The following is a 27119-nucleotide window of genomic DNA, read 5'->3' as shown; positions in this document are numbered from 1 at the left end:
TTGTAAATTTGTTTCACTGTATGAGGGCATAAATTAAAAGCACCCATGATTTTATGTTGTAAGTGACCATTTTAGTCCTGGCCAGACATTTTGCTGCTGCAGTGGTGATTTGGCTTTATACTTAGGAAGAGAATTTGAGTTACAATTTAGGGGGTTGCAGAGTTTGAGGGAGTCAGAATTTACCAACCAGTGGATGAATAAATTGGCTGTGCTCATCACAAACTTTTAGTCAAGAAAAGCTACACCCATAGGGTAGCAAGCAATGAACCAATTTCCAAATGAATGGCTCTACTGATTGATAGAAGTTCTGCAGAGGTCTGTCTTGCTTCTGATATAATCCGGTAATACTGATAATGATGTGAATTATACAGTGCAGAATATCCTTAATAAAGTTGATCATAAGGTAGAGGTAGGACAGACTATATGTTCCCTGAAGAACAGTACTAGGAGTTGAAATCCCCTTAACAAATAGGTAAAATGCGCTGAAGTATGTAAGGTGCTACTAAATATGGACAATAGCAGGCAGGATTAATCAACTGTAAAAACACAGATTGGAAAAGAACTGGCTCTGTAGCAAATCATTTGTAAAAAATGAGTGTTATTGAAGCACTTCAGAGGCCCTGCATTTGGAGTGAGTTGGGCATGCTTCTGTGAGGTGTTTTTCTACTGTGGAACATGTATTCTGTTATAACCTGTGCCGTAATCAGTAGCATTGCCTTGGGATAATGAGGGCAAAACTGAGGTAAACAGGAGTTTAATATAATAATGTTTTATGTTCACAGAAAAACATTTGCTGGTATGCTCCTCCCTGCCCCCATGTCTCTTCAGAACTTCTGATTTAAGCAACTAATCATCATGTCTGACCCTGTTGTTCTGCGTAGTATCAAGAGATTGGGAGAGGATAACTGTGCTTTTGACTTGGATGGCAAAGGTAAGAATTCTATTCCTCAGTCATCTCCTTATTTTATACAGCATGTAAAATAGGTGGTAGGTGGCCTAAGTGGAGCAAATTATCTACAGAATACAAGGCAAAGAGTCTGTGGAATAAGTATAGCATTATGTGGTACCTGCTGTTATGCGCATGCTGCCTGCGAAACAACTTTTCTGTAAAGTCTGCGTATAACAATCCCTACTCATGGACAATCTGCAAGTTATCAGCCTTTCAAGTTCATGGTATCTACATAGGTTTTTATACTCAGCACTTTGGTGTACAAATAAAAGGCCATTACTTGGAGAATAAAAAGTCCAATCTTCCATTATTTCTAGAACTGCTTTCAACAAACACATCTATCTGTAGTCATACTTCTGTCAGGCAGAATTCTTATGAGCCATTGCTGTGTGAAGATCTGTATTCCTTCTTATCAGCTCTTCTCCTCTTCCATTTTTCCTTCGCAAATAGCACTTTTTGATTTTGCCACTTAAATGGAGTAAGAGTCAAGGAGAAACATGAAATAAAACTGATAAATACTTTGAGTTCTGTTTATATGATTGAGAAAAGCCAACAGAAGGGGGTGTTAAATATTTATGCTAAATGTAAGGATTCAAAGTACAAAGGAAAGCAAAACTGTGGCACATAATGGAAGATAAATTGCAATACAGTGCAATGCACACATTCCTCACATAGAGTAGATAGGTTTCACAAAAGAATTCCAGCACGTCCATATCACCAGATTCCAAAAAACATCCATACATTTTGTATTTTCAAGTTCCCTGACAGCTATAGCCTAATCCTTGGAATATTTAAGCTTTTATTAAAACATTCTTCTAGGACCAAATGAAATGCTTCAGACCATGCATGAAATAGCCTGTTTTCTAAACAATAATAGTAATAGTAATAATAATAATAAGCAACACTATATCAACATATACTATTGGACATCATTATTATTATTATTATTATGTTCAATAGATTCAAAGGTCTGTTGTTGTTAGGAACTTCAAATCTATTGTTCCAGACGGTAAGAAGATAGTGTAGGAAATTATTTTCCACATAGCTTGAATGTATTCTTAAAATCAAAACTGGCATGCTAGACTCCGCAGCTGATTTTAAAGTCTGCAGCATAGTGCCGCAACCTCAGCTCCATGACTTGTGAGAGAAACCAGTGTGAATGTTTACTGAAAGACTCCTCTCTCTCCAGTATATTGCTATCCGTGCACACTGCTATGCATCCTGCTGGAATGAGCAGCCGTCTCTGTGCTGAAGCAGTACAGATCTCCCTACTCTCCTGCTGTGTTTTGTTTTAAAAACTTCTCACTTAGGCTGCTAACTAAAGACAGTTTCAATGCATGGGGTTATTGTGGGCTCTAATATTGGTAGAGGAGTGAGAGAAAAGGGAGTGACATCTTAAGGGGATATGTCTTTCTACTTGTTGGATTGAAAACTGTTTGTCCCTTCCAACCACTTAGAACTCCCAGATTGCTCAGATTTATCTAGTTGGTTTGGGAGATTGCTTTTTGGGTTGCTTTTTGTCTGCTAGTTTGTCTTACCTATTTGTTGCTTTTACTCGTTAAGGGATTTTGGCAAAAGACTTCCTGTTGGGACCAAAGCTGTTCCTCTTTTCACAGTTGTTTTTTTTTGTTGTTTTTTTTGTTTGTTTTTTTTTTTTTTTTTTTTTTTTTTTTTTTTTTTTTTTTTTTTTTTTTTTTTTTTTGTGGGGTGTTTTAAAGTCTAAATGGGTCTAATTTACTGCCATTCTTGGTTTGTTTTTTTTTTTTTTTCCACCCAGTGTGTTTAGGTGGGGTTTTTTTTCATTGTTTGTGTTTTGCTGTTTTTTTGTTGTTGTTGTTGTTGTTGCTTGTCAAATGAGTTTGCCTCTGGTCTCTCAGTTTCCTTGAGAATAGACTTGCTGGCATTCTGCTTATTGATTTCATCTCAAGTGAGGTTTCTTTCAATAACCATATTTTGTACATATTAACAAGAATTAGCCCTCCCCAAATCAACTCTTGACCACCACTACAGTAGGGGTAGTAAAGAGCCAGCTTTAGCTGGGAGCCTTTACAGAGCAATTCAAAGATTACTATAGCTAGTTTCTTTAGGGTTAATAAATTCTGTCAACTTCCCTACATTATTTTCTTTTCTATAAAAATTATGTTTTGTCCTCTTTTTCTACTTTTTCAATTGCAGCAGTGTGAACTGTTACTCATCTCTTTCTTTCTTTCAAATTAAGCATAGGTAACATCACTCCAAATTCTCCTGCTTAAAAACTGCTGGCCTTCAGTTCCTCACACTCTTGAATAGCATTGATATACTCTTTTTCCTCCAACTTCATAGATTAGGGTTTCTTCACTTTTGGAGAATGCTTGTTTTGCTCTCTAAATTGATATGACTCAGAAAGCTATTTCACCAGACTCTTGTTCTTCCCACTTTCCTCCCAGTAGCCAATTCCTTCATTTTCTGCAAAGCACTTTAGCAGCCCGCAGAGGAAGCTTTCTCTAAGCCTTAACTTTTCTGATAAACCCTGGAGAAACTTCCAGGAATGGTTACAAACCACTACAGTTGTTACCAGCTGCCAAACTTCAAAAAGCTGCAATCAGATGTTTCTTTCTCCTTTGTAACCAGCTCTCTTCTAACATCAAGTGATTCTTTGTAACAATGATTTTACATCTTAGAATGTTTCTGGAAAAGGTCTATGATTGTTGGGATACGCGTGTGTCCTTATTGAAAGAATCTTTTCTTTTTATCTTCCCCTAATAGCTAACAGGGCAGAATAAAACCAGTAAAGTCATTGTCAGATGAAGCCAAATAGGGTTATCTTATTAACTCCCAAAAGGAGATGCAATGAGCTGTTCCCTCTGTCCCAGACTCGGACTGCTTCCATCTAACATGTTGCCTTGGGATATGCAAAACCCTGGAGACAGTGGAAAAGCCTTCTTCCCCTGGGTAGGAAAATGATATAGGCAAAATTCATGGTTGCCCACAAAATTTGTCTTTACAACGTCTGTGAACTGTGATGCAAAGTTCGTCTGTCTTTGTTCTGTGAGACAGGCTTGTGCATGCTCAGTGTTGTCACTAGACTTGAAGAAAGGAAGGCACAGCTTAAAAAGCATGCTGTGGTTCTTAACCTGATGCTGAGCTGCCAAACACATCATAAATGAGCAAGGTGCATATGCCCAGTGCCCTTAGATTATCCAAACTGTATTGTATACATAAAACTAGCTCTTTGTTTGTTGTCATCTCAAGTGATGTATAGCAAATATTTTCTTCATTAGCCCTTACGATAGCACTTCTTTGGGGCCTCTGCCAACACAAGCTGTGCTTCAGGTATGACGTGTTTAACAATATCTCTTGAAATGGAGCTGTTCTGGGGACTCAGGAGTTGACCTACAGCGTAATTATATTTTGTAGTATAATTCAATTTCTCTAATCTGTGGCTCCTTAGAGAGTATCCGAAGAATAGACATCAGTGTGAAAAGTTCACTGTACCCTCCAGGGGAAGAGCTGCTTCTCTTCCACAGGATTTGCAATCTCTGTGTTGTTGGAAGGCAAGATTGAACAGCAACCTCTCCTCCTGTCAGAGATCATCCATGGGCTGCCAGTAGAATAGTATTCTTTGATGGTACAGTGTCCAAGAGAAATAGTTGAATGCTAGGACTTTGCAATAAAAATGTGCTGACTTTAGCAAATGTCCTGAATAATATATTTAGTGAAAACCATTTTGTCATCTGGGAGATTGAAAACTTGAAACTACTTCTTCAAGAGAAAGCAGGCATAAATTGATGTAAACTTACCAAGGAATTTTTGGACCCGTGTCAATTTATGTCCCTAGCTAGATCTATCAGTGGAATAAGATGCTTGTAACTTGGGAATGATCAGTCCTATCGGGCTCTGGGGTTTGTGTTTTGCATCTACAGAAGATTATGTACTTTAACAATAGTTATTAACTGGATTGTGCATTTATTTTCCCTAACAGGTAACAGCTTCAAGAAATCAGAGTAAGTCATGTACACAAACAGGGCAATCAATATTTTGAGGAATATTCAAAGAAGTTAATGTCATTGGGTCAAATTGATGCATTTATAGAATGTATGGTATTTAACTAAAAGCTGTTCTCTAGGAGTTGAATTGTCTTGTTTGACACAACTGACACAGGTAGACCAAACCAGACCAAGAAACCTTTAAAAATATATAGAATAATGGCAGAAAAAGATGGCCTTTCTTCTGAAAATATTTTTGACATTCAGATTTATCTTTCTTTGGTGCTTTTAGTTTGAGAAATGAGGGGTTTTTTTTCAGAATTTTAATTAATCTTGATTACTTTCTCTTAAAGCTTTACTGTGAGACTTTCAAATAAATGGAATTAACTCGCCTCATCTGAGTTCAGATATTAAGATTTAAACATAGAATGCTGGATAGTTAAAAACTGAAAAGATTTAGAGACCTTGACCTTCAGCTACAATGTGAGATTTGGTTGGGGTTAAAAGCCTCCCTTTTCCTGGGTCTTGGAACAACTCTGTAGCGGACTGGACATCTGGATGGGTACTGTAATTTGTGCCAGCTTTTTCTGTCACATTATACACAGTCTCAGAATATTCTTACAATGATGATGCAAAAGTATCTCTTTAAATTTTGACATTGACAGATTGACCATATCAGAGAGCATCAGCCCAATATTCAAGGTCTACCATGGTCCTTGCACATATCTTGAAATCCAAGTTCTCTTGAGCTTTCACATGTAATACATAAATGGTCCTACCTACTACACCTACGAAGCTTCCTTCAGGCTTTCTAGGATTTGGCTTCTAAAAAACTGTTGACAAATAGAGCTTGAATTCATTTATTTCATTAAAAAAAAAAAAAAAATCCAAAATGAAAATCTTTACTCATTCAATACTGAATGTACACAGCCAATGATTACTTGCTATAGTATGAATCCCATCCATAATGGTGCAACTAGTACTTTAGGTTTTAACTGATCATACAGAATAGCAATACATAATGTGAGCACTGAGAAAAAACACAATAGTAGGATGAGATGTTTTACAGCTATTGTGGACGTATGAACACACAGGCAATAGAAAAGGGGGTGGAAACAGGACATTTATCTGTCTTAGAGAAAGTATTAGCCAACAATTTGGCTTGACCTCAAAGAACCCACATAGTCACATTGCAGCAACAGTGTTTTGAGGAGCTACTAATGAAAGAAAGCATAATCCTTCAGATCATTTTAACCTAGCCTCTGTTCTAGTTAATGTCTGAAACTTAAATGAATCGTCAAGTCACTGGTTCCAAAGAAATCTGAAAGAAACAGCTTGTCTCCTAAAATTTTGGGCAAAATATTTCAAATAAAATGGAATATTAGTGAAGCAACCAAGAGAATAAAAGAAATAATGTGATATCTTACCATGTTTGCTAGGAATTTCCATACATATGAAGAACCTTTTAAAGAGAAGAAAAGTGAAAAGTGAGTGAAGTTCAATTCTGTCTACTATCTTTGCATGTAGAACAAAATATATATTAAAATTTTATAATTTTGTGTTTTCTGTTCTTGAAGGTCATCAGAAAAGAAAGAAAACAATATTCGTGTTGGCTTCTTTCAGCTGGTAATCAAAGCAATGGCTATAAATATTTTATATGTATTGTGCTGCAGAATAAGTGACAATAATCTATATGGTTGTTTTTGGAATAGCTGTGACTAAGCCAAACTTTAAAGGATTAAATCATTTGGCATGAAATCCTGCCATTAAAGTCAATGGGAATTTAATAGAACCCTTTGTCATTTTGTCAGCTTGGTATTGATTATCAGTATTTGTGTCATAATTGTAAATTAAGCATGTTATATTGAGCCTACATGTAGATATGGGTAAAAAACGTAAGGTGCACAACAGGGATTTAGGTGACCTTCTTTCATCCTTATTTCTGCCAGAAATTTCTCGTGTGATAATCTGGCAGATAATTTAGCTCCCTTGTAGTAGCTCCATGCATAATAGAAGATCTTGCAGCTATAGAAACTTGTGAATGCACAATACTGTATGGTATGTCTAGCCTTTGATGGGTTCGGAATCCCATAGGGTGCATCTAAATTTTAAAATTAATGTAGTGGAGAGATGTCTAACACAGCAGCATGCAGCTAAGAGGTTTTATTGCTTCTGTTCTGCATGTAGTCTAGACAATTAGCCTGTAATGTGTCCAAACTAATATGGTCCTGACTTTAGTACTGAGCTTGTAATCTACCTGGCTAAGATTCTCAGCTCTTAGTTGGGTGGAGAGAACAGTATGTCCACACAGAGAGCTCTGTCTGTCAAGCACAGGGGTTTGAATTCTGTTTGAATTCTGTAGCCTGTTTTACACAGTTTTTTAACTCCTAAAATGCAGTTGGTAAGCACAGTATGTTTGCATCAGATATGCTGAGAGATTAGATGTCACATATCTCTGCCTTTTCTCTGTGTGTTTGTGGCTTTTTTTTTTTTTTTTTTTAATCAAGAGGATTCCTAGAGTTCTTATAAGCAAGGTTTGCAAAACAGTGGTAGTGCTACAGTTTTCATCTGATGTTTATTGTAAAAAGACCTTTTAATTACTTCTCTTTTATGTTAACTGACTTCAACTGACTTGTTTTTCCCTTTATCTTGTCTCTGCCCTAATGTCCCATTTTCGTATGTGCTCCAAATTCCCACCCTTTCTTCTCTTCGACACATTATAGCACCTACAGAACCTGGACAGGTTCGTCAGCAGGCTGTAATTCCTTTTTACACTCCTATTTCAAAACATACAGCATTTGATACCGATGTTCTATATGGACAGTTTAATGTATATATTTATGCATGACTTCAGCATGAGAATCAGACTTCACAAAATCATGGCAAAGGTAACTTAAGTTGCTTAGTCACCAGCTGCATATGTGCGTGCTCTTGGCCCATGGCAAATGTAAAGTAATAGGTCTTAGCTCAGCCCTTTTTTTAACCGCATGCTATGGCATATTTCTATATATTTCTCCCAGATTAAAAGCCAGTGCACTATTGCCTGCCTAAGCCAACGTATTTTAGGATATTAACTGTGAGAACTCGCTCTGTGACTTTAGTTAGCTTTCTACCACAGTACCCTAGACTTTTGAGAAATTAGCTAACTTTATTCAGTGGCTCTGTATAGTGCCCTGAGGCTTTTTCCTCCCTTCTCTCTTCCTCCATCCCCACAGGAAATCTGCAGAGCAGACCATATATATGAACTATAATTACTATTCTTAGTCTTTTAGCTAGTTTCTGGAATGATGATAATGTGGAATGATATTGAGCTATTAATGTTATATGATAATCCATTCATTCACATGGTCAGATTCTGCTGTCAGCTAAAAGGGAGCTCATAATTTATAATGCTGTAATCACAGGTGCAATTAGACTAGATTGGAGAGAGAGATTTGTCTTCTTTCTGTATTAAAGATAATTCTGAAATTTAAAGACTGATTTTGTATGTGATCCACCTGATTAATGATTTATACAATGATCATTAAGACTGCCTCTCAGCAGAAACTATTTTTTTTCCTGTCTCTTTAGTTTCGATTTTCCTCATCTACGGAAATCTTAATGATGGCTGTTGGTAGTTTCTGTGCTATTGTTCATGGAGCAGCCCAGCCAGCTGTGTTGCTTGTGTTTGGTGCAATGGCAGACACATTTATTGAATATGACATTGAAATGCAAGAGCTTAAAGACCCAGGCAAGACATGTGTAAATAACACCATAGTCTGGATTAATGGTACTATTCATCAGAATGAAAAGAACACCACAATAAGATGTGGGTAAGTGGCAGATATATTTATTTCCATTCCTTTGTTATTATAGCTTGTCAGAGACTGTATTGCTAGTGAAGGTCCAGTTCAGCTTTTAAACCTCACATTTTCTATCCATAAAGCAGAAAATGGGCATGATTTGTTACAAAGCTGGAAATACTACCTGGAGGGAGAGAAGGCCAGATTGGGTCTTGGTCTTTCAGCTATAGATGTCAGCAAGGATATTCTTTGATGATTGTTCTGGTAACAGTTTTATCTGCTACATATCTGAGTTAATTAACCTGTTTTCTCTGACTCTAAGTAATAATGACTTTCGGTCATTCTGGTTAGGACTTAAGTACCTATGGGTACCTGCTGGTTTCCAAACAATATAGGTAAACTTTAGTCATTGAAAAGAAACGAGTGCTTCTAGGATGCAATTAATCTTAGTTTATGGGAGATGTCTAAGGAAGGTCAGATGAAATGCCCTGTAAGAGTGCCTGTTTCTTTCCATTAACAGTAATAAACGGAGTCTAGATGATTCATTCAGGTACAGACACCTGTCAAAGCCACATTTGAACCTGTAACCTTTCCTAGCTCTCATTTTTCAGTGCATCATTGCAAGAGTTTTCTAATCTCTGAGTGACATTTAATTAGATAATTAATTAGAATTAAAAGTTACTTGTCTAAAGGTCTCTGAAATTCTAAGCATATCGGAAGTAGTTTACATTCGTAGATGTAGGTGACTTGGGCTAAATGATTTTGCTCCAAGCTGTCCAAGCCAGCCCTCCGAGATGGGACCGGCACATAGAACATAGGATTTGATATAGAACTCTGTTCCTCTGAAGCAGCAGCTGTGCACCAGGCAGTATACATTCGAAGAATCTATTAGAATGGTTTGGATGGAAGGGACCTAAAGGATCACCTAGTTCCAGCCCCCTTGCCATAGGCAGGGACTGTGTTGCTCAAAGACCTGTGCAGCCTGGCCTTGAGGTTGGATGGGCAGCCACAGTTTCTCTGAGCAACCTGTTCTAGTGCCTCACCATTCTCACAGTGAAGAATTTCTTCCTTATATCTAAGCTAAATCTACCCTCTTTCAGTTTAAAGCCATTTCCCCTTGTCCTATCCCTATATGCCCTGTTAGTTACCACCAACCACCTCCTTATTTTCTATGTGCATAATTTCCAGGAAGATCTGCTCCATGACATTAATTATACTGAGTATGTGTCAGGCACATGAGTTGTTCCTGTGATTGTTTTTTGTGAGGGATCAGGTCAGGTCCATAGTGTTCCCTTTTGTCTTAAAATGTCAGTGTACCAAATTCAGGGTAAACAGAATAAAATTTGCTGTCTTACAGGATGCTCTGAAAATTGTCTAAAAGTATAGTGAATAAAAACCTGAAATGCTTATTTCAAAGTAATGTAAATTCAATAGCAGCAACTCAATGCCCTTCACTGATATTAGGAGTAATTGAGTACTCCTACTTGAGCTAAAAGAAACTGTCATTTCAGATTAGCAAGTTTGTGGTGCAAGGTAGTACTCAAATTGACTTTAGTAGCTCTCGTTTCTCCCATAAAACACTGTTTAAACTGAGTGTTGTTAGTTGGTACAATGGCACAAAGCAAACACATTCAATATGTAACGAAAACTTGCTGGGCAGCTCTTACCTAAAGCACCCTCTACACATGTGCTGTTTTGGAGCATGTGGCCTGGTGGGGTTCCTCAGAGACTGCAAGGCTGCCCCCAGACGGCAGGGTTTCCCGGTACCTGCCAGCGTCCTACCTCTGTGCAATAGGCAGAGCAACAAAACACCCACTGCTAGCAACAGTCTCAGTACTGGGAAACAATGTCTCGGTAAAACAAGCTGACTTGCCAGCTGATGTGACTCTAACTCAAACTCCAGGTTAGCAACCTCTGAAAACTGTAAAACAGTATTGCTAACTCACTCTTTTTTTTTTCCTTTTTTTTTTCTTTTTTTCCTTTCAGGCTGCTGGATATCGAACAAGAAATGACCAAGTTTGCAGGTTACTATGCAGGAATTGGTTGTGCCATACTTGTGTTAGGCTACCTTCAAGTCAGTATTTTGTTCCACATTTTGATTTGAAAGTTTAAATCACTAAATAATTATTTTCCTTTTAACTGCTTAGTCAGCTGCCAAATTGAGCAGAGCAAAAGCTTTTAGTTCATATTCGGTTAACTTTGGCAGTCTGAGACTTCCTTGGATTTGTGCATACATACTTTTTTTTGTACGAGGATATGTTTTAGCCAGTAAGATGAATGTATGCTTCTTCTTTCACACCACAAGAAATATGTGCTCAAGTGTGGTTACTATGGGATCCACATGCCCTCCCAATGTAGCTGAAAGGCATGCAGTTTCTCAGTAGGCATCTCAACTGTGTTGAGCCTTGTATTTCTATTATAGAGATATTACAGAGTAAAATACTAGTGTAAAACTGGTGTTGAACAATCACACCCTCATATTCGGTAGTAATGGTTCAGTCCTTGTGACTGAGATGAGCTGCAAGCTTGGATGTCTCCTGCACAGCCAGCTAAAGAGTCCACTGCTTTTGAAGTTTTTATAATCTCTAATATCACTTGCCATTCTCCCTCCTGAAAACTGTCCCAGAGTTTTGCTGAGGCAGAATGGCTGCCATCTCTCTATTACTTATAGCTGTAGATGGAAACATTTTTGTCTGTATGGCATTCATGTAACAACACAATTTAACTTGCATCTCCTCTCAGTCGATCAGAACTGAGGCAAATGCTTGATCCAGAGGCTTTATAAAATTCTTGGAGTCTTTAAAGACCAGAAGCATAAAACAACTGCCATGTCTGAGTAGCTAGAATGTATTTTACCTGAATAGTAGTTTTATGAATAGCCAAATTGCTCTTTCCAGTTTTAGCCAGATTGCTTTTTGTGCATTTGTTGGAGCACAAAGATGTTTTACAGAATTTATCAGCCACATTATGTTCTTCCCAGATCTGCTTGTGGGTGATGGCTGCAGCTCGTCAGATACAGAAAATCAGGAAAGCTTATTTCAGGAAAGTAATGCGAATGGATATAGGCTGGTTTGACTGTACATCTGTGGGAGAGCTGAACACCCGAATTTCTGAGTAAGTAATCTAGAAAAAGCATATGCTACAGAGAACATTTTGCACTTCCTTCCAAACACAACGGCGTGCCAATAACTAGGCATTTGACAAACACCTCCTAATATAAAATATAGCTATGTTCCTGCGAGCAGGAACCAGGCTGATTATATTCCCCATCTTTGAACCAAGTACCATAACTGTTAAGCCACAATTATTTCCCTTTTGTGCCTTGACTATCAGTAAATGTGGTTTTTGTTGGATTTTGAACTGGTTTATTTTTGCCAGCTTGTCCTATCCTTCCCTCCTCCTCCTATGCCCAGTCCTTTCAGAGTGACCTATAATTTGGCTGCCAGCACACAGTCCCCTGAGCCTGGAGACATGGAGATGTGGATTTGAATCCTCTCTCACTTCCCAGAAAGGAAAAAAAACCAAAACATTATAGCCAACAAAATCGAAGAGTACCCATAATGTTTTGGTTATATATATATAAAATATATATATATTTAAAGAGCCTTGCTTAATCTTCTTCTAAAGAAGGCACAAAAACCTGCCTTTAGAAATGGACTCAAGGTAAATGGAGAGACCTTCTTATCCTGGGTAAACATTTAGCCCTGAGAAAAGTGGAATTTAAGGTTTGCTCCTTTTCTTAGTGGTTCCTGTTTATGCACTGAAGTTAGCTGCCAGGTGAATATGCTGACTCTAGATGGCTCCCTGTTCTCAATTGTGCCTGCATAATAGTAGTCACATTTGTAGATTTTTCTGTAGTTGAAGGGGAATTTATATGCCTTTACTCACTGTATCTATGACTTTCTGTGGTGTTCTTTTTATGAAGAATAAACACCAATTGTAAGTCACTGTAAAGAATTTCTCTGGCATAAAATAAGAACTGAGCACATATTTAATAAATAACACTTTGCTCCCTGGTGTTTTGAACAGCATTGTTCTGTGCCTAGAAAAAAGCTTCCTGGCTGAAAAAAACCTCTCACCATTTACCAGAAGAAATATAAACATGTTTTTTCAACTGAACACTCTTACATTTTTTCAATAGAGGACTCTAATTTCACTTTATATATCAATGAACTCACAATTTTACACTTTAAACCTCAACACCATTTGCTCCTATTTATTTCAGGAGTTCCCAGTTCTTCTAACCTCAAAGCTGAGGTAGTAGCCAGGAGTGGCAGAAGTGTAATGGCTTTTGCTTTAAGACGTTTTTTCTGTGTTGGCAATGTGTAAGAGAGAACAGATGAACTCTGCAGCTGCCTAGAGGTCAAATGATGTTGACCGCTGCTCTACTGTCCCCCTTAGGATAGAGTTGTCATGTTTTCCCATTGCCTCCAGTGATAAAGTAGCCCTCCTCAGTTTTCCTACTCTTGCTCTCATTTAAAGTACAAACTACCTGATAGAGTGCAGACAGGAACCATGAGGTGGTGGAAAGTGGAACTAGAAGGGAGTTACAGCCCTCCTGCCTTTCCCACCCTGTTAGCAGGGGCAGTACAGTACATTCTCAGTGCCTCATGATGGGAGGAATGCCATATCAGATTATTGTTTTCCACTGTCAGGTAGCTGCATCCAGTTGGGATGTGTCTGCCCCCTCCTTTGAATCAACTGGGACACAGTAGTAAAAACCAGCTAGTGAATGAGTCTGCTGGCAGGACAACTTTACCTGCGAAAACACAGTATCTTCTCTGCTGTATTCTGTACATAAAATCCTTCTGCCTTTGCAAAAGCACCAGGTTTTCTCTCTGTAGCTCAGGGTCTTTGGAAGAGATATGTTGGAAAGAATATAGGTGACAAAAGACCCTCTTCAAGGGAAAGCGACTAACTCAAATGTGTCCAAGACCTGCAACACAAGCAAAAGATATATTCACCAACCTTGTGGGCTTTTTTTTTTTGTTTTTTTTTGTTTTTTTTTTCAGTGATGTTAACAAAATCAATGAGGCTATTGCTGACCAAGTAGCAATCTTTATCCAGCGCTTAACCACCTTTGTGTGTGGATTCCTACTGGGATTTGTCAGTGGCTGGAAACTGACCTTGGTTATCATCGCAGTCAGCCCTCTGCTTGGGGTTGGAGCAGCTGTCTATGGCTTGGTAAGTGGATTGTGAAAAGTTTGTGTTGAGGTATGATGAGAGGGGAAGGTCATGCCTTAGATCTAGGAGGACTGGTGGAAGAGAAGGCTGTTACACCCTTTTAAAGTCAAGAGGGGCAGATTACAGTCACAGGAGCACCCAGGCGGCATGGGAAGGGGGTAGCAGCACCTTACCACTGTCTGCCAAAACCCCCTCCCACTTTGCTTATTCTGATTCCTATAATAATATCTCCTGCTTCTAAGATGGGAATGTAAGCATACCTTCTTTTGCATCCTGTGGATGGATATTACAGTTGCTGAGATCAGAACCTGGCCTACACCTTCTTTTACTACACACCTGTTTTAGAAGGTTATTAGACACTGAGCTTGATTTCTCTGTGTAGTTAGTGGCTTTTAGAGATGATCAAGTTTCAGAGCTATAAAATAGATGAAAACAACCTCTCAGGCTTCCCTCGACCTGTCCCTGCTCCAGGCAGCTGCTGCATCCTTTCCCTGTTGTTCTTGTTATGCTCTGCCACCCATTCCCTATAAAGTTCCTGTCACTGTGCAGAGGAAAGACAGTGAAGAGGGAAACAGCAGGGTCCTCTGTCCTCTCACCTATTCTTCCACATCCATAAGGGCTGGGCAGTTCCTGCTTCTCCTCTGCACTCTCTCACACTCTGTTTTTTGTTGAGTTCAGCCCTTTGGCTATGTCACTTCTATGTCAGGAACATTTTGCTACCAAACCTGTAATGTAACTGACTAATTTCTCATCTTCCTGCTTTCCTTTAGCACCTTGTGCTGGCTGCTAGTTGATGACATGAATAATGAGTCAGTGTGAAGGGGGAGAGCAGAATCCTGGCAGGAAATTAAATAAACCCTCAAATGTCTCTTTCCTTCATTTGCAGTTTCTTTCTGAGCACATTGTCCCCCTTTCCATTATTTCTCTGTCCCCATCTCTTTCCTTTCACATACCAGCTGTTGTTTCCCCCTTATGAGCCTTTCCAGCCCAAGTCTTTGCTTTTTACAGTAAAGAAAACAGATGCAAGACCAATCTAGCCTGATTTTCTGTCTCCAAAAGTGGCTAATAGATGACTGGGATAGGGTATTTGAAGAGAGAAAGCAAATGTCACTTTACATTTTCTAGTGATACGTCATTCCCAGGCTAATGTAGTATTTTTGCGTAGAACTGTACATGACTACATGTCGTTCCACTAATTCGAGTTTTTTTTGAGCTTAAGTAAGTTTTTGGCATCCAGCACTCTCTGTAGGGACCTGTACGCTGTCAGACCAAGAAACAAAGCACAGTGGTGGACAACACCTGTTTCCACCTTCCCCCACCACTACCATTACCTCTTATTCCTGAAGCTGGGCTCTGTCACAGTGGCTGAAGGTCTGCTCTTGCTACTTAAGCTCCTCTTCCTCCCACCATGCACAAATTCACAGTCTGCAGTCTTCGTAAGCCCAATTAGGAGCAGAGAGGGAGGGAAGAAGGGAAAGCATTTGTTGCCAGATGCTCTTTCTAGCTACCTGGAGCAGAGTTGTTGGCCAAGAGGATAACTGTTCTGCAGAACATATGCTACAGAGGTTGTTCTGCTGACAGACAGGGGACACCACAAAGTGACAACACGCTAGGTGCATAATATGCAGAGTTTATTGAATAAGCACACTAAAGCCAATAAGCACACTAAAAGCAAGCACACTGATGTGAATTAAGTAAATCTCTCTCTATATATAGTGAATAAGTACAATAAGGCGAATCAGAGATAAAGGTATATTAGTAAAGTGCCAAAGAAAGTTACCGATGCATTAGATCATTACTGTATAGAGAGAATAGAGATTAATTAAGAAGAAATACATTACCACTGAATCATAATCCAGGCCCACGCTTCCAGCTGGGAAACCCCACTGCAGCCAATGCCAGGAGTCCCAAGTAATTGGGAACATTTCTATGCGGTGCGTCCACCCATAGGTGAGGATACTCTCATGGCCACAAGAGGGTCCCACTTTTATACCCTTATCAAAACAACTGGTTTTATGCCAGATCTCTAATAGGTTATTTATGGGACTGTGCAGTTTCTCATGATCTCACTGCGGTCCACTCTGAGAGTGTTAGCCAGGCGCCCCAGTGTGGCCAAGTATGAAGGTCATAGAACATGTGCACACATGTTTTCCTGCATCTTTCTGACAAACGGTCATGATGAACACAAACATATATACTCTGCTGAATACACTGTGGCAAACAACATCCTTTGTTATAGCTCTCAGTCATGAGAGGGAATCAACTCCCACTAGGTTCTCATCCATTACAGAGGTATACACCCTAAACAAGAAGACAGAAGTCTTCTAGTATGCAGCATGCCTAATAAAAGCCTGCTTGAAGTGGAGGAGGTGACCTCAAGCAGAGCAAACAGCACAGTGTTACAGCCAGTACTGCTTACCATTGTTCTTGCCTGTGCCTACAGTTCAGGTGTAACCAGTATTTCTTATGCTTTTGTAGGCTGTGGCAAGACTAACAGGCCGAGAATTAAAGGCTTATGCAAAAGCTGGAGCTGTGGCTGATGAAGTGCTGTCATCCATCAGAACAGTGGCTGCTTTTGGCGGGGAGAAGAGAGAAGTTGAAAGGTTTGTTTGGATAAATCGTAAAGTCTCTGATTTCTTCTTCCTGTAGCAACCTAACACTGTAAATCTTCAGAGTTGTTCAGTTAATCTCTAAGTTGTACAATAATGACTGTTAATTTTCAGCATTGTATTCATGTTACAGGAATTTAGGTTTCAAATAACACTGTATGCACAACCAGTTTCATAATTCAGTCAATCAGTGAAATACAGCATCAGCAATACTATCTTCGAGTCATTCACTCTTCTAGGAATGTACTGTAAAGTTTTCCCCTAAATGTTGTGTAATATATCACTTTTGCAGCACCACATCTGAAAACTCTGGGTATTTTCAAGCTAATGAAGAGAATTAATTCCAGCAAGACATAATGATCTGATGATGTTAAACTGTGTATTTTTTTTTAAATTCATTTAAAACATAACATGACTGTAGGACATGCTCTGAAGCATTGGCAATATTCTTGAATCCTGTGTCACTCTGCTAAAACCTCGAACCCCGTGGTGCGGTATCTGTAGTGAGAGTGGCTTTTTGTGTGCCTATTGCACTAGTTCATACAAGGATTTCATAATCTGGGAGCATTTCTGGCTTCACCAGTGGTCTCTCACTTCAGAGTAAGAGGTACAAGCCTTATGTACACCCTCTGTTAACTGTAGCCTAGCCAGTCATCAGAGAGGACTCATTTTGTTGGTCTTTGCTGATTTTGAATTTTCAATCAAATTAATTTCATCCTCTTTAATTTTTTTCTTCAGATACGATAAGAATCTGGTGTTTGCTCAGCACTGGGGAATTCGAAAAGGGATAATAATGGGATTATTCACTGGTTACATGTGGCTTATAATTTTTCTGAGTTACTCATTAGCCTTTTGGTATGGCTCTAAACTTGTCCTTGAAGAAGAAGAGTATTCACCTGGCACTCTTCTGCAGGTACCCATTTTAGCTTGATGCAGCTTTTCTGGACTGTTTCTTGAAACATGCATTCTGGGATACATTTTGTAGTGTTCTAGTATCTAGTGGCTCAATGTTAACACTCTGTGTGGTTTTTATTCAGTATATGTATGAAAGTATCTGAAACAATTGGGTGAGATTAAAAAAAGCAAACCTAATGAATGTTTATTTTAAAGATTTGAAATGCTGCCTACTGCAGTGATCATAATGCTTTTGTTTGAGAGCCTTCTACACAGTGAACAAAACCCTTAAATTAGCTTTACCATTCTGTGGGTAAGCATGTGGCTTCTGGGATATTGGCTTCTCTGAAGACCTTAACCTTTATGATGAAAAACCCCATTGCAGCGAAGAGAAGACTAATCAAAGAAAGTTTTATCACATCTAACCCCTATTTTATGAACAGCTTCTGCTCCTTTGAATCACCATTTTCTGTTGCTAATTGCCCACCCAGCTCTATAGATGACAAAGAACATGTAAACATCTATGCTGATTAAAACACACAGGGCTGTGGCTCCTGCAGTGTATACAAAAAATATACTAACCTCTACAGCATTCATGCATCCACTTGTGCACAGTTGATGCTTTAGACACTGATGACCTAAATGCAATAAAACCAGCATCTGCTGATATTTCGGTAATTTGCTTTAAGCCAGGACTGCCCAAATGGCAAGCTCCAGTGCAGACACAGAGTAAATTTTTCCCGAACCTTGATAAGTCCTGGGTGTTCCGATGAAACAGCTCTTCCTGCTCCTTCTCTGCCTGTTGCACACCAAGAGAGCTCCCAAGCACCAGCAGCATGCAGTGCAAAGCTTCTAAAAGTGCTAAATGGAGCTTGGTAAATTACTCTGAGAACATTGTAAAATTGAGTCATTCTGTTCAAGGAGGATGTTCCTTACTGGAAATCATTTGCAACTGCTCGTGACATCAGTAGTTGATAGAAGTTAGTGCAGTGAAAAATAAAGTGAGCAATTTTCTTGCCTTACCCATGATAACTATAGTTCAGTGCTTCCAAATGACAAGTGGCAAATAGTGGGGAGCTACCCTGTAGCTGAAAAATTTGAGCAGTCAATGGAGAGACTCTCCCTTATGCTTCCACTCCTCTTTCAGTTTCCAGTCATTTTTCTTCTGCTTCATGTTTTCTACCATACACTCCTAGTCCGGCAGGGGGGAGGAAGGGAGGATTTGTAGATAAAAAACATTTAAATACACTTTTCTTGGTTTCTGAAAAACCGTCATGTTTTTCATAACATGATCAGCCATACTGAACTGCGATACACTAAACATTGCTCCTCCCTTCTTCTATCAGACATACAGAACCTGCTCTCTAATGTTCGTGATTGATTGATGTGCATATAACCTACTTGCTTGTGGAGCTCTTTCATACAAGAAAATTAGTTTGTAGTAAAGCTGAGTGTAAGCTTACAGCATGATCTATACATCACAGTGTAGATGTTTGTAGTACACAATATGTGTACAGTAGCTTCTTCCACTTTAGCCATGGGATTATTCCCAGTAAATATCACCATGGTGCAAAGGAGAACTGAGTCCTGTGTACTTTCCATTCTTTCTTAACAGTAGCATTTCCTTATACACTTTGCCCATTTATCCTGACTACTATTTGTGTTGTATTCAAAAGGCTAGCTGAGACCAAATATATGTATTTGTATATACATAAAATATTTGTAAAAGTAGGATTTAGTCTCTTTTATGGCAGCGGCCATCTGTGCCTTCACCTTTCTTTCTACATAACAGAACAGCATCCTTGTACTTTTCATGGGGTGACAACCCCTTCTTCCAAAGGTGGTAAATTCTCTTTTTTTCCCTGAGTTCAAGCAATATCTCCCTGTTCACCCAGGCTGGTCTCTTCCCTGCTAGTTTGATTCTTGGCACATAGGGACTGCCTGCTCCTGTGCCTTAAGGATTTCATTGTTGAAGAGTGTCCAGCCTTCCTGGCCCCCTTTGTCCTTCAGTAATGTTTCCAAGGAATTCTGCCAACCAGCATCCCAAACAGGCCAAAGGAAGTTTAAGGTGAAGGTTTTGCTGACCTTCTTCCTGACTTCTGCAAGGACTGAAAATTCAGTCATTTTGTGATTGCTTTGCCCAGAACAGCCTCCAACAAAGGCTGTAATACAGTGGTTTAGGCTTAATTATTTTTTGAATTGTTGTAGCTTCCCATCTGCTTATTGGTAAAAGACATGCCCAAAATAATCTACTTGCCACTGATGATCAGTTCCAGCCCTTGCTTCAAGCCACAGACACCCAATCAAATTGAGGTGGCTTAAAAATACATCAGTGGCAGTTCAGTAAATATTTCGGTGCACACATTTTTCAGACAGAGCAAATATGAGATAAGTTGATTTACTTCAGCCTGGAAGCAAAGTTGTGAAAGAGTGAAAATCCATTCTAAGATGCATTTGTTTGCTTTCTTGTGGGCTAATTATGCTCATATAGTGAATCAGTGCAGCTAAGCTGATGCACAAGAAGCCATTAAGCCATTTAGTTTGATTTGCCTCTCTAAGCTCTAAACTGTAATAAAAATTTGATGTCATATTTTGTTAATTTCTTTTTCCACTTCTTCAGGTTTTCTTTGGAGTTTTAGTAGGAGCTTTAAATCTTGGTCAGGCATCTCCCTGTCTGGAAGCCTTCGCCACTGGCCGTGGGGCTGCAGTAAACATTTTTGAAACAATAGATAAAGTAAGTAATGCATTTCTAAAACGTGTCACTTTGTAGTAGAAAAAATAATTAAATAAGCCTCAAGCAGTAGTAGTTTTATGTACTGTGTAAATGAGGAAAAATGAGTGCAGTTAAAGAAAAATTGACTGTACTATAGAAAGGTCTAGCAGCATGCACATGGGCTCAGAGAAGGTGTTGAACAGATTTCTTAGGTAAGTGGCCTGTTTCTCAATAATGAAGTTTTACTTCAGGTATTACAGTTCCTTACTCCCATCTCGCCTTATATACAATTACTGATCAGTGCTGGCCCATGGGAAGTGTACAGGCAGGCAGTGATAGCCAACTTGCAGCCAAACTTGCAGCAAGCATCTAACTCCCAGTCTCTAGATGGCATCAAAAGATGTAACTCTACTGGCATTAGCAGCTCTGTCACCTCTCCAAAAGTTAGAATCATAGAATAGTTAGGGTTGGAAAGGACCTTAAGATCATCTAGTTCCACCCCCCTGCCATGGGCAGGGACGCCTCACACTAAATCATATCACCCAAGGCTTTGTCTAACCTGGTCTTGAACACTGCCAGGGATGAAGCATTCACAACCTCCCTGGGCAACCTCTTTCGGTGCCTCACCACCCTAACAGGAAAGAACTTCCTCCTTATATCCAATCTAAAGTTCCCCGTTTAAGTTTTAACCCATTACCCCTTGTCCTGTCATTACAGTGCCTAATGAAGAGTCCCTCCCCAGCATCCCTATAGGCCCCCTTCAGATACTGGAAGGCTGCTATGAGGTCTCCACGCAGCCTTCTCTTCTCCAGGCTGAACAGCCCCAACTTTCTCAGCCTATCCTCATACGGGAGGTGGCCTTTCTCTGGATTTCTTCCAACAGTTCCATGTCCTTTTTATGTTGAGGACACCAGAACTGCACACAGTACTCCAGGTGAGGTCTCACAAGAGCAGAGGGGCAGGATCACCTCCTTCGACCTGCTGGTCACGTTCCTTTTGATGCGGCCCAGGATACGGTTGGCTTTCTGGGCTGTGAGCTCACACTGAAGCCAGCTCAAATTCATTTTCTCATCGACCAGCACCCCCAGGTCCTTCTCTGCAGGGCTGCTCTGAATCTCTTCTCTGCCCAACCTGTAGCTGTGCCTGGGATTGCTCCGAGCCAGGTCTAGGACCTTACACGTGTCATGGTTAAACTTCATGAGGCTGGCATCAGCCCACCTTCACAAGGGTGTCAAGGTCCCTCTGGATGGCATTCCTTCCCTCCAGCGTATCAACCGAACCACACAGCTTGGTGTCATCGACAAACTTGCTGAGGGCGCACTCAATCCCACTGTCCATGTCAGCGACAAAGATGTTGAACAAGACTGGTTCCAACACCGATCCCTGAGGGACACCACTTGTTACTGGTCTCCAGCTGGACATTGAGCCATTGACCACAACTCTTTGTGCAGCCATCCAGCCAGTTCTTTATCCACCGAGTGGTCCATCCATCAAATTGATGTCTCTCCAATGTAGAGACAAGGATGTCGTGTGGGACAGTGTCAAATGCTTTGCACAAGTCCAGGTAGATGACATCAACTGCTCTACCCCTGTCTGTCAGTTCTGTAGCCCCATCATAGGCCACCAAATTGGTCAGGCAGGATTTCCCCTTAGTGAAGCCATGGTGGCTGTCACCAAGCCCCTTGTTGCTTTTTATGTGCCTTAGCATGCCTTCCAGGAGAATCTGCTCCAAGATTTTGCCAGGCACAGAGGTGAGACTGACTGGTCTATAATTCCCTGGCTCATCTCTTTTCCCCTTCTTGAAAACGGGGGTTATATTTCCCTCTTTCCAGGTTTAAAATGGGATCAAAGGAGCACAGGCACTGGTCACGAAGCAGCCATAAATGTTAATTACAATTTTATCCAGACAGATATTTGAAATAAGGTTGTATGAGAAAGTCTGAGAACCACTGGTATTTATTGATGATTCCTTTCTGTATCCATATAAATTTAGTGGTTGGCAAAATACCATTCATTTCTTAGCAGTATGTAGTATCTCTGGTCATTGACAAGCTTTATTGTGCTAAAGGCTCTGTAAACACATTAAAACGCTGCTTGTCTTTTACAGAGCACATAAGGATATATAAAGAAGGCTAGAGGGGCTGTGATAACCCTAATGAGCTTTTTAGTAACCTGTCAGTGTTCTGTAATAACGTTAACACATGCCTTACAAATGTACTTCATGAGTTTAAGCTCCAAGATAAAAAGAGATTAATAAGGGAAGCAGGTTTTAGGGAAAAAATTAAAAAGCATAAAGAGTTGCAACAGTTAGAATTAATCACAAAATTCAAGATAATGCTGAGTCAGATAACCTTAACGTAAAAAAGGCAAACTAAAGCGAGATTTTATCTGTCTAGAGAAAGGGTGACAAAAGTAGATCCATCTGCTTACTGCATTTGTAGATTTGTGATTAGACAGTAAAAGCACATCTCTGCCCTGATACAGGTTTTTTTTCTGGCACTACACTCAGTACTACACTGTGCTGAGATTCTCATTTGCAGAATCAGTGGAACTTTTCTTCATAGTATACGAATTTAAGTAAGATATATTCCTAAAGATTAACCAGTCTTCTAGCTGTTCTTAGCATCTTAGAACATTTCTCGTATTAAAATTCCCTTCAATCTGCTAGGCTACATAAAAAAATCATGCATGTTTCAGTTATTAAATATTGATGTTGCTGTAGTTTTAGCTCATTCTCTGTATTTTGTGCTTCCAAAATCTATCCTCAGAAAATTTAATTTCTTTGGGAATCCTCAAATTTCTCTTGGTTCTCTGCTCATGTCTAGCAGTCTGCCATAATCAAGGCCTAGCCTTGATGAGAGCCAAAGCACTAATGGGAAAACATCAAATCAGGATTCCAGCTCTTACGATTGCATGTGCAAGGATGGCTGTTTCAAATGCAAAGTGGTGAAGCATGCAGATTTTCAGCAGTGAACTGGTTGTTCAGTGCCATAGGAGAATGTGTGTATGAGCAAAGTAGTGACATTTTATTCCTGAGGAGCCAGTTAAATTAACTTTAGTCAAAATGCCTCACTCAACTGTTTTGTTCCAGCAAAAACTAGCTGAGTGTCTGACTCTGGTAACTGCAATAAGCTTAAAATGATAGAGGGCTGTTCAGCTGTATCAGTCATTTTTCTTTTTATTAGTAGCTGATAACAAGGGTGCATTCTTCTTCCCACATTACCCACCAGTGCAAACTCCCCCATCACTTTGGCCTTCAATTTTATGTCCATTGCCTGCTAGCCCTGGGGCAGATCCTGCTGTTGCCCAGTGCAGTCAGCTGCTGTTAAAACAGATGTGCCATGGCTTTGTATGGTATTGGGAGTATTTTTCTACTGCAGCAGTGCTGTCTGTTTAACAACAAATAAATAACACAACAATTTCTATCCTAGGAGCCTGCCATTGACTGCATGTCAGAAGATGGCTACAAGCTGGATAAAGTACGGGGTGAAATTGAATTTCATAATGTAACGTTCCATTATCCCTCCAGACCAGACGTAAAGGTAATTATTCATCATCCCTCCTGTGCACACAATTACTGTAAACAAAATATCCCAGTTCAGCAGTTCAGATTTTCAGTAGAATTTGTTTCCCAGAAGCCCAGCTCCTCTGTTTAAAGGTAGACGAAATAATCTTTCCATTAAAGGGTTCTTCTATTTACCATTGTGCTTATTTTACCATTCTGACATATTCATTGCCATATATATTCCTTGCTGCTGAACATAAACTCATAGTAATTTCATTCAAATTGACCTGCATAGAGCTTCTCTGACAATCAATTATGCACTTGTATCGATATTTGCTAGAATAGGACACGATGTAATAATATGAATGGTGAAACGAGGTTTTATATCTTCCATTCCTGGGGATGCAACATGTGATCCATTAAAGTACTAGGAAAAGATACAGGAGCATTGGCTGTATACCCCATTATTTCCCTACTACTGTGTTTGAATTGGCAAATTCTCCTTGGAAAAGCATATTACCAGGCAAGCAAATGAGTGCTATTGCTTCTGAAGACAGAAGTATATGAAGTATCAGAATTTTCTACATAATTTCACTGTTACATTCTTAATATTTGTCCTTTAACAGGCACTTATAATACATGTACAGCGTTCTTTAAAGTGGATTTTTTGCCAAGTTCTGCAATGATATTAACTTGACTAGTTCTTAATGATGGAGAACAGGAACAAAGGTCAAAATCTGCCTGCCTAACACACAAAACAGGGCTTTGCATTTATAAGCTCATCAAACAATGTAAAAATATTTGGCTTTCTTTTTCCTTTTTCTTCATAATATTTTTCTGAGTTATATTAAAATGCTTTGAATCTCCATTTTAAGAGACAGAATATACCCACTTGATTATATGACCGTGAGAGAATTGGAATGGATTGAGTCTGTTTCTTTTTCCTTTTTTTTTTTTCCCAGATTTTGGATAACCTTAATATGGTTATTAAAGCAGGGCAGACGACAGCTTTTGTTGGAGCTAGTGGAGCTGGAAAAAGTACAACAATACAGCTCATCCAGCGTTTCTATGACGCCACTGATGGCATGGTGAGTGTATCAGACTAGAATGTGTTTCTCTAGTCTTAGGAACTTGAATGAATGACATGGTTTATTCTACAAGGGTGGAAGGAAGACTCCTAAATTTTTCTTTTCTTTTTTTTTTTTTTAATGAATGAAATTCCTCTTGTGCATTTCTAGGGAATGATGAACAGTCTTCTAAAAATAATGACATGAAAGAGAAAAACTGTTAGGAATAAATAAAAATTCAGTACTAAATCTGAGTAAAAACTATACAGATGATCATTCTGGAGTAACAAATAATTTTCCATTCTGGAAAACACAAACCCAGTATTGAACATTTAATCATTATCCCCTAATATTGCTTTAGTATAAGCAATTAACATTTAGTAACGGAATGGCCAAGAATATGAATTACATCCATAAACGCTTTCATGCCATTTATGTTTTACTAGTTGACACAAATCACATACATGGTGACTTATATTTGAATGTATAAAAGACAAAGGACCAATTTATTGTAAAGATATAATCATAATTTTGATGTTACTTTCCACCTGGTTTTATTTCTGAGGCCAAGTAAAAAGAGTTATTGGGTAATGAAATCAAAGAGCACCACTCCTAGGCCCAAGAACTAGCCTATATTACTGCCATTGCACTGCATTCTTGTCTGTATGAAAGCTGGTTTTTATACTGGTCATGGAAACATTGTGGAAGGGCCGTACAGGCCCTTCATTTCCTTGTGTCTGTCTCTGATCTGGTGGGGATAATGTCCCTGACATTTTTTCTTTTTTTTTTTTTTTTTGTCCCTGTTTTATTCGGCTTCTGTAGATTACCCTGGATGGCCATGACATTCGTTCCCTCAATATCCAGTGGCTACGCTCACAGATTGGTATTGTTGAACAAGAGCCAGTGCTGTTTGCCACCACAATTGCAGAGAACATTCGATATGGTCAGGATGATGCTACCATGGAAGACATAATCAAAGCAGCCAAACAGGCCAATGCTTACAATTTCATCATGGACTTGCCACAGGTATGCTGTGTTTTGTAAGCGTATTTGACAGAATTTGATGAAAAAATATAAAATCCTTCTGTTCCTTCCATGCAGCCATTTGTTCTCAGGACAGAAGATCAATATAGATAGTAGGCAGCAACCTTCCTTTGATTAATTAGGTCTTATTGCATGTACCTCACCAAATTAAAAAAAAAAAAAAAAAATTAGTTCCTCAGGGAATCATATGTACAACATTCAATATCATGGTAATAATCATAGCATGATTTTAAAATACATATTTTTCATTCTATGGAGATCTGTTTCTGCTCAGGCCAAAAGCAATTTAGAGCCCAGACTCTCTCACTAGCCAACATACGGTTTTGAGCAGTCTGTACTGATCCTCACAACCTCATCTCCTTTTACAAGTTCTGTAAGTTAGATAAAGGTTCCCTGTCCTCCAGTTCCTTCCACATTTGATAGTACTGGGCTGTTTACTTTTCTAGAATGTTATTTTGCCAATTATCTTTACAAAAGGATGTGTTACAGCAGTGAACCAGATTGGCAGGATTCAAGTACCATTAACTAATGTGTGTAGGTACTTTTAAACCTCCATATATACATTTCCAGGCTTCCAGGAAACTAATCATAGACAGACTGTGTAAAGACCTCTGTTTATTTCCTGGAAATGGAGGAATAAACAAGATTTGACTCTAGGTGAATATAATTATCCTGGCTCACAAGATGCTAGGCTTTTGTGTTTGCTTAGTCCTCTACCTGAACCCAGTGCCGTCAGAGTATGATGTCATGAATCACAGACGCAGTAATCATGACTCACAGACCATCAGGAAAGAAGTTGTTATTGTATAACCCCAGCCAACAACTAAGTTCCATGCATTTGCTCACTCCCGCAGTGAGATATGGGAGAATAGTAAAAATGAGAAAACTGGGGGCTGAGGTAAACAGTTTAATAAAATCATAGGATAGGGTTGGAGAAGACCTTAAGATCATCCAGTTCCAACCTCCCTGCCATGGGCAGGGACACCTCACACTAAACCATGTCACCCAAGGCTCTGTCCAACCTGGCCTTGAACACCTCCAGGGATAGAGCATTCACAGCTTCCTTGGGCAACCCATACCAGTGCCTCACCAGCCTAGCAGTAAAGAACTTCTTCCTTATATCTAACCTGAACTTCCCTTGTTTAAGTTTTGACCCATTACCCCTTGTCCTATCACTACAGTGCCTAATGAAGAGTCCCTCCCCATCATCCCTATAGGCCCCCTTCAGATGCTGGAAGGCTGCTATGAGGTCTCCATGCAGCCTTCTCTTCTCCAGGTAAAGTAAAAGCCACATGTGCCAGCAAAGCAAAACAAGTGATTCATTCACTCCTTCCCATGGTCAGGCAGGTGTTCAGCTAACTGCAGGAAAGCAGGGCTCCATTACGCTTAATGGTTACTTGGGAAGAC

The 27119-nt window shown here is 39.4% G+C and overlaps 1 protein-coding gene across 5 annotated transcripts in view; it reads left to right on the top strand.

Moving 5' to 3' along the window:
* Positions 1-27119, top strand: part of ABCB11 (ATP binding cassette subfamily B member 11) — a 51551-nt gene that overhangs the window by 1764 nt on the left and 22668 nt on the right. For 3 of the 5 annotated variants that reach the window (XM_057423832.1, XM_057423833.1, XM_057423837.1), the window contains 14 exons: positions 783-931; positions 4911-4932; positions 6354-6401; positions 6492-6540; positions 8485-8726; positions 10683-10770; positions 11677-11810; positions 13709-13880; positions 16359-16483; positions 17228-17402; positions 20004-20117; positions 23528-23638; positions 24564-24689; positions 25491-25694. In XM_057423832.1, the coding sequence (XP_057279815.1) occupies positions 856-931; positions 4911-4932; positions 6354-6401; positions 6492-6540; positions 8485-8726; positions 10683-10770; positions 11677-11810; positions 13709-13880; positions 16359-16483; positions 17228-17402; positions 20004-20117; positions 23528-23638; positions 24564-24689; positions 25491-25694 (1686 nt within the window). In that variant the 5' untranslated portion in view covers positions 783-855. Of the gene's footprint in view, positions 1-782; positions 932-4910; positions 4933-6353; positions 6402-6491; positions 6541-7637; positions 7803-8484; positions 8727-10682; positions 10771-11676; positions 11811-13708; positions 13881-16358; positions 16484-17227; positions 17403-20003; positions 20118-23527; positions 23639-24563; positions 24690-25490; positions 25695-27119 lie in introns of those variants that run through there. The other 2 variants (XM_057423834.1, XM_057423835.1) reach the window with 2 other exon arrangements.

This window comes from Pezoporus wallicus, unplaced genomic scaffold (assembly GCF_028554395.1).
Source record: "Pezoporus wallicus isolate ANWC-B61680 ecotype Strahan unplaced genomic scaffold, APGP_CSIRO_Pwel_v1 contig_1181, whole genome shotgun sequence".
Taxonomy (NCBI): domain Eukaryota; kingdom Metazoa; phylum Chordata; class Aves; order Psittaciformes; family Psittacidae; genus Pezoporus; species Pezoporus wallicus.
This window is presented reverse-complemented; position numbering and strand designations above follow the sequence as displayed.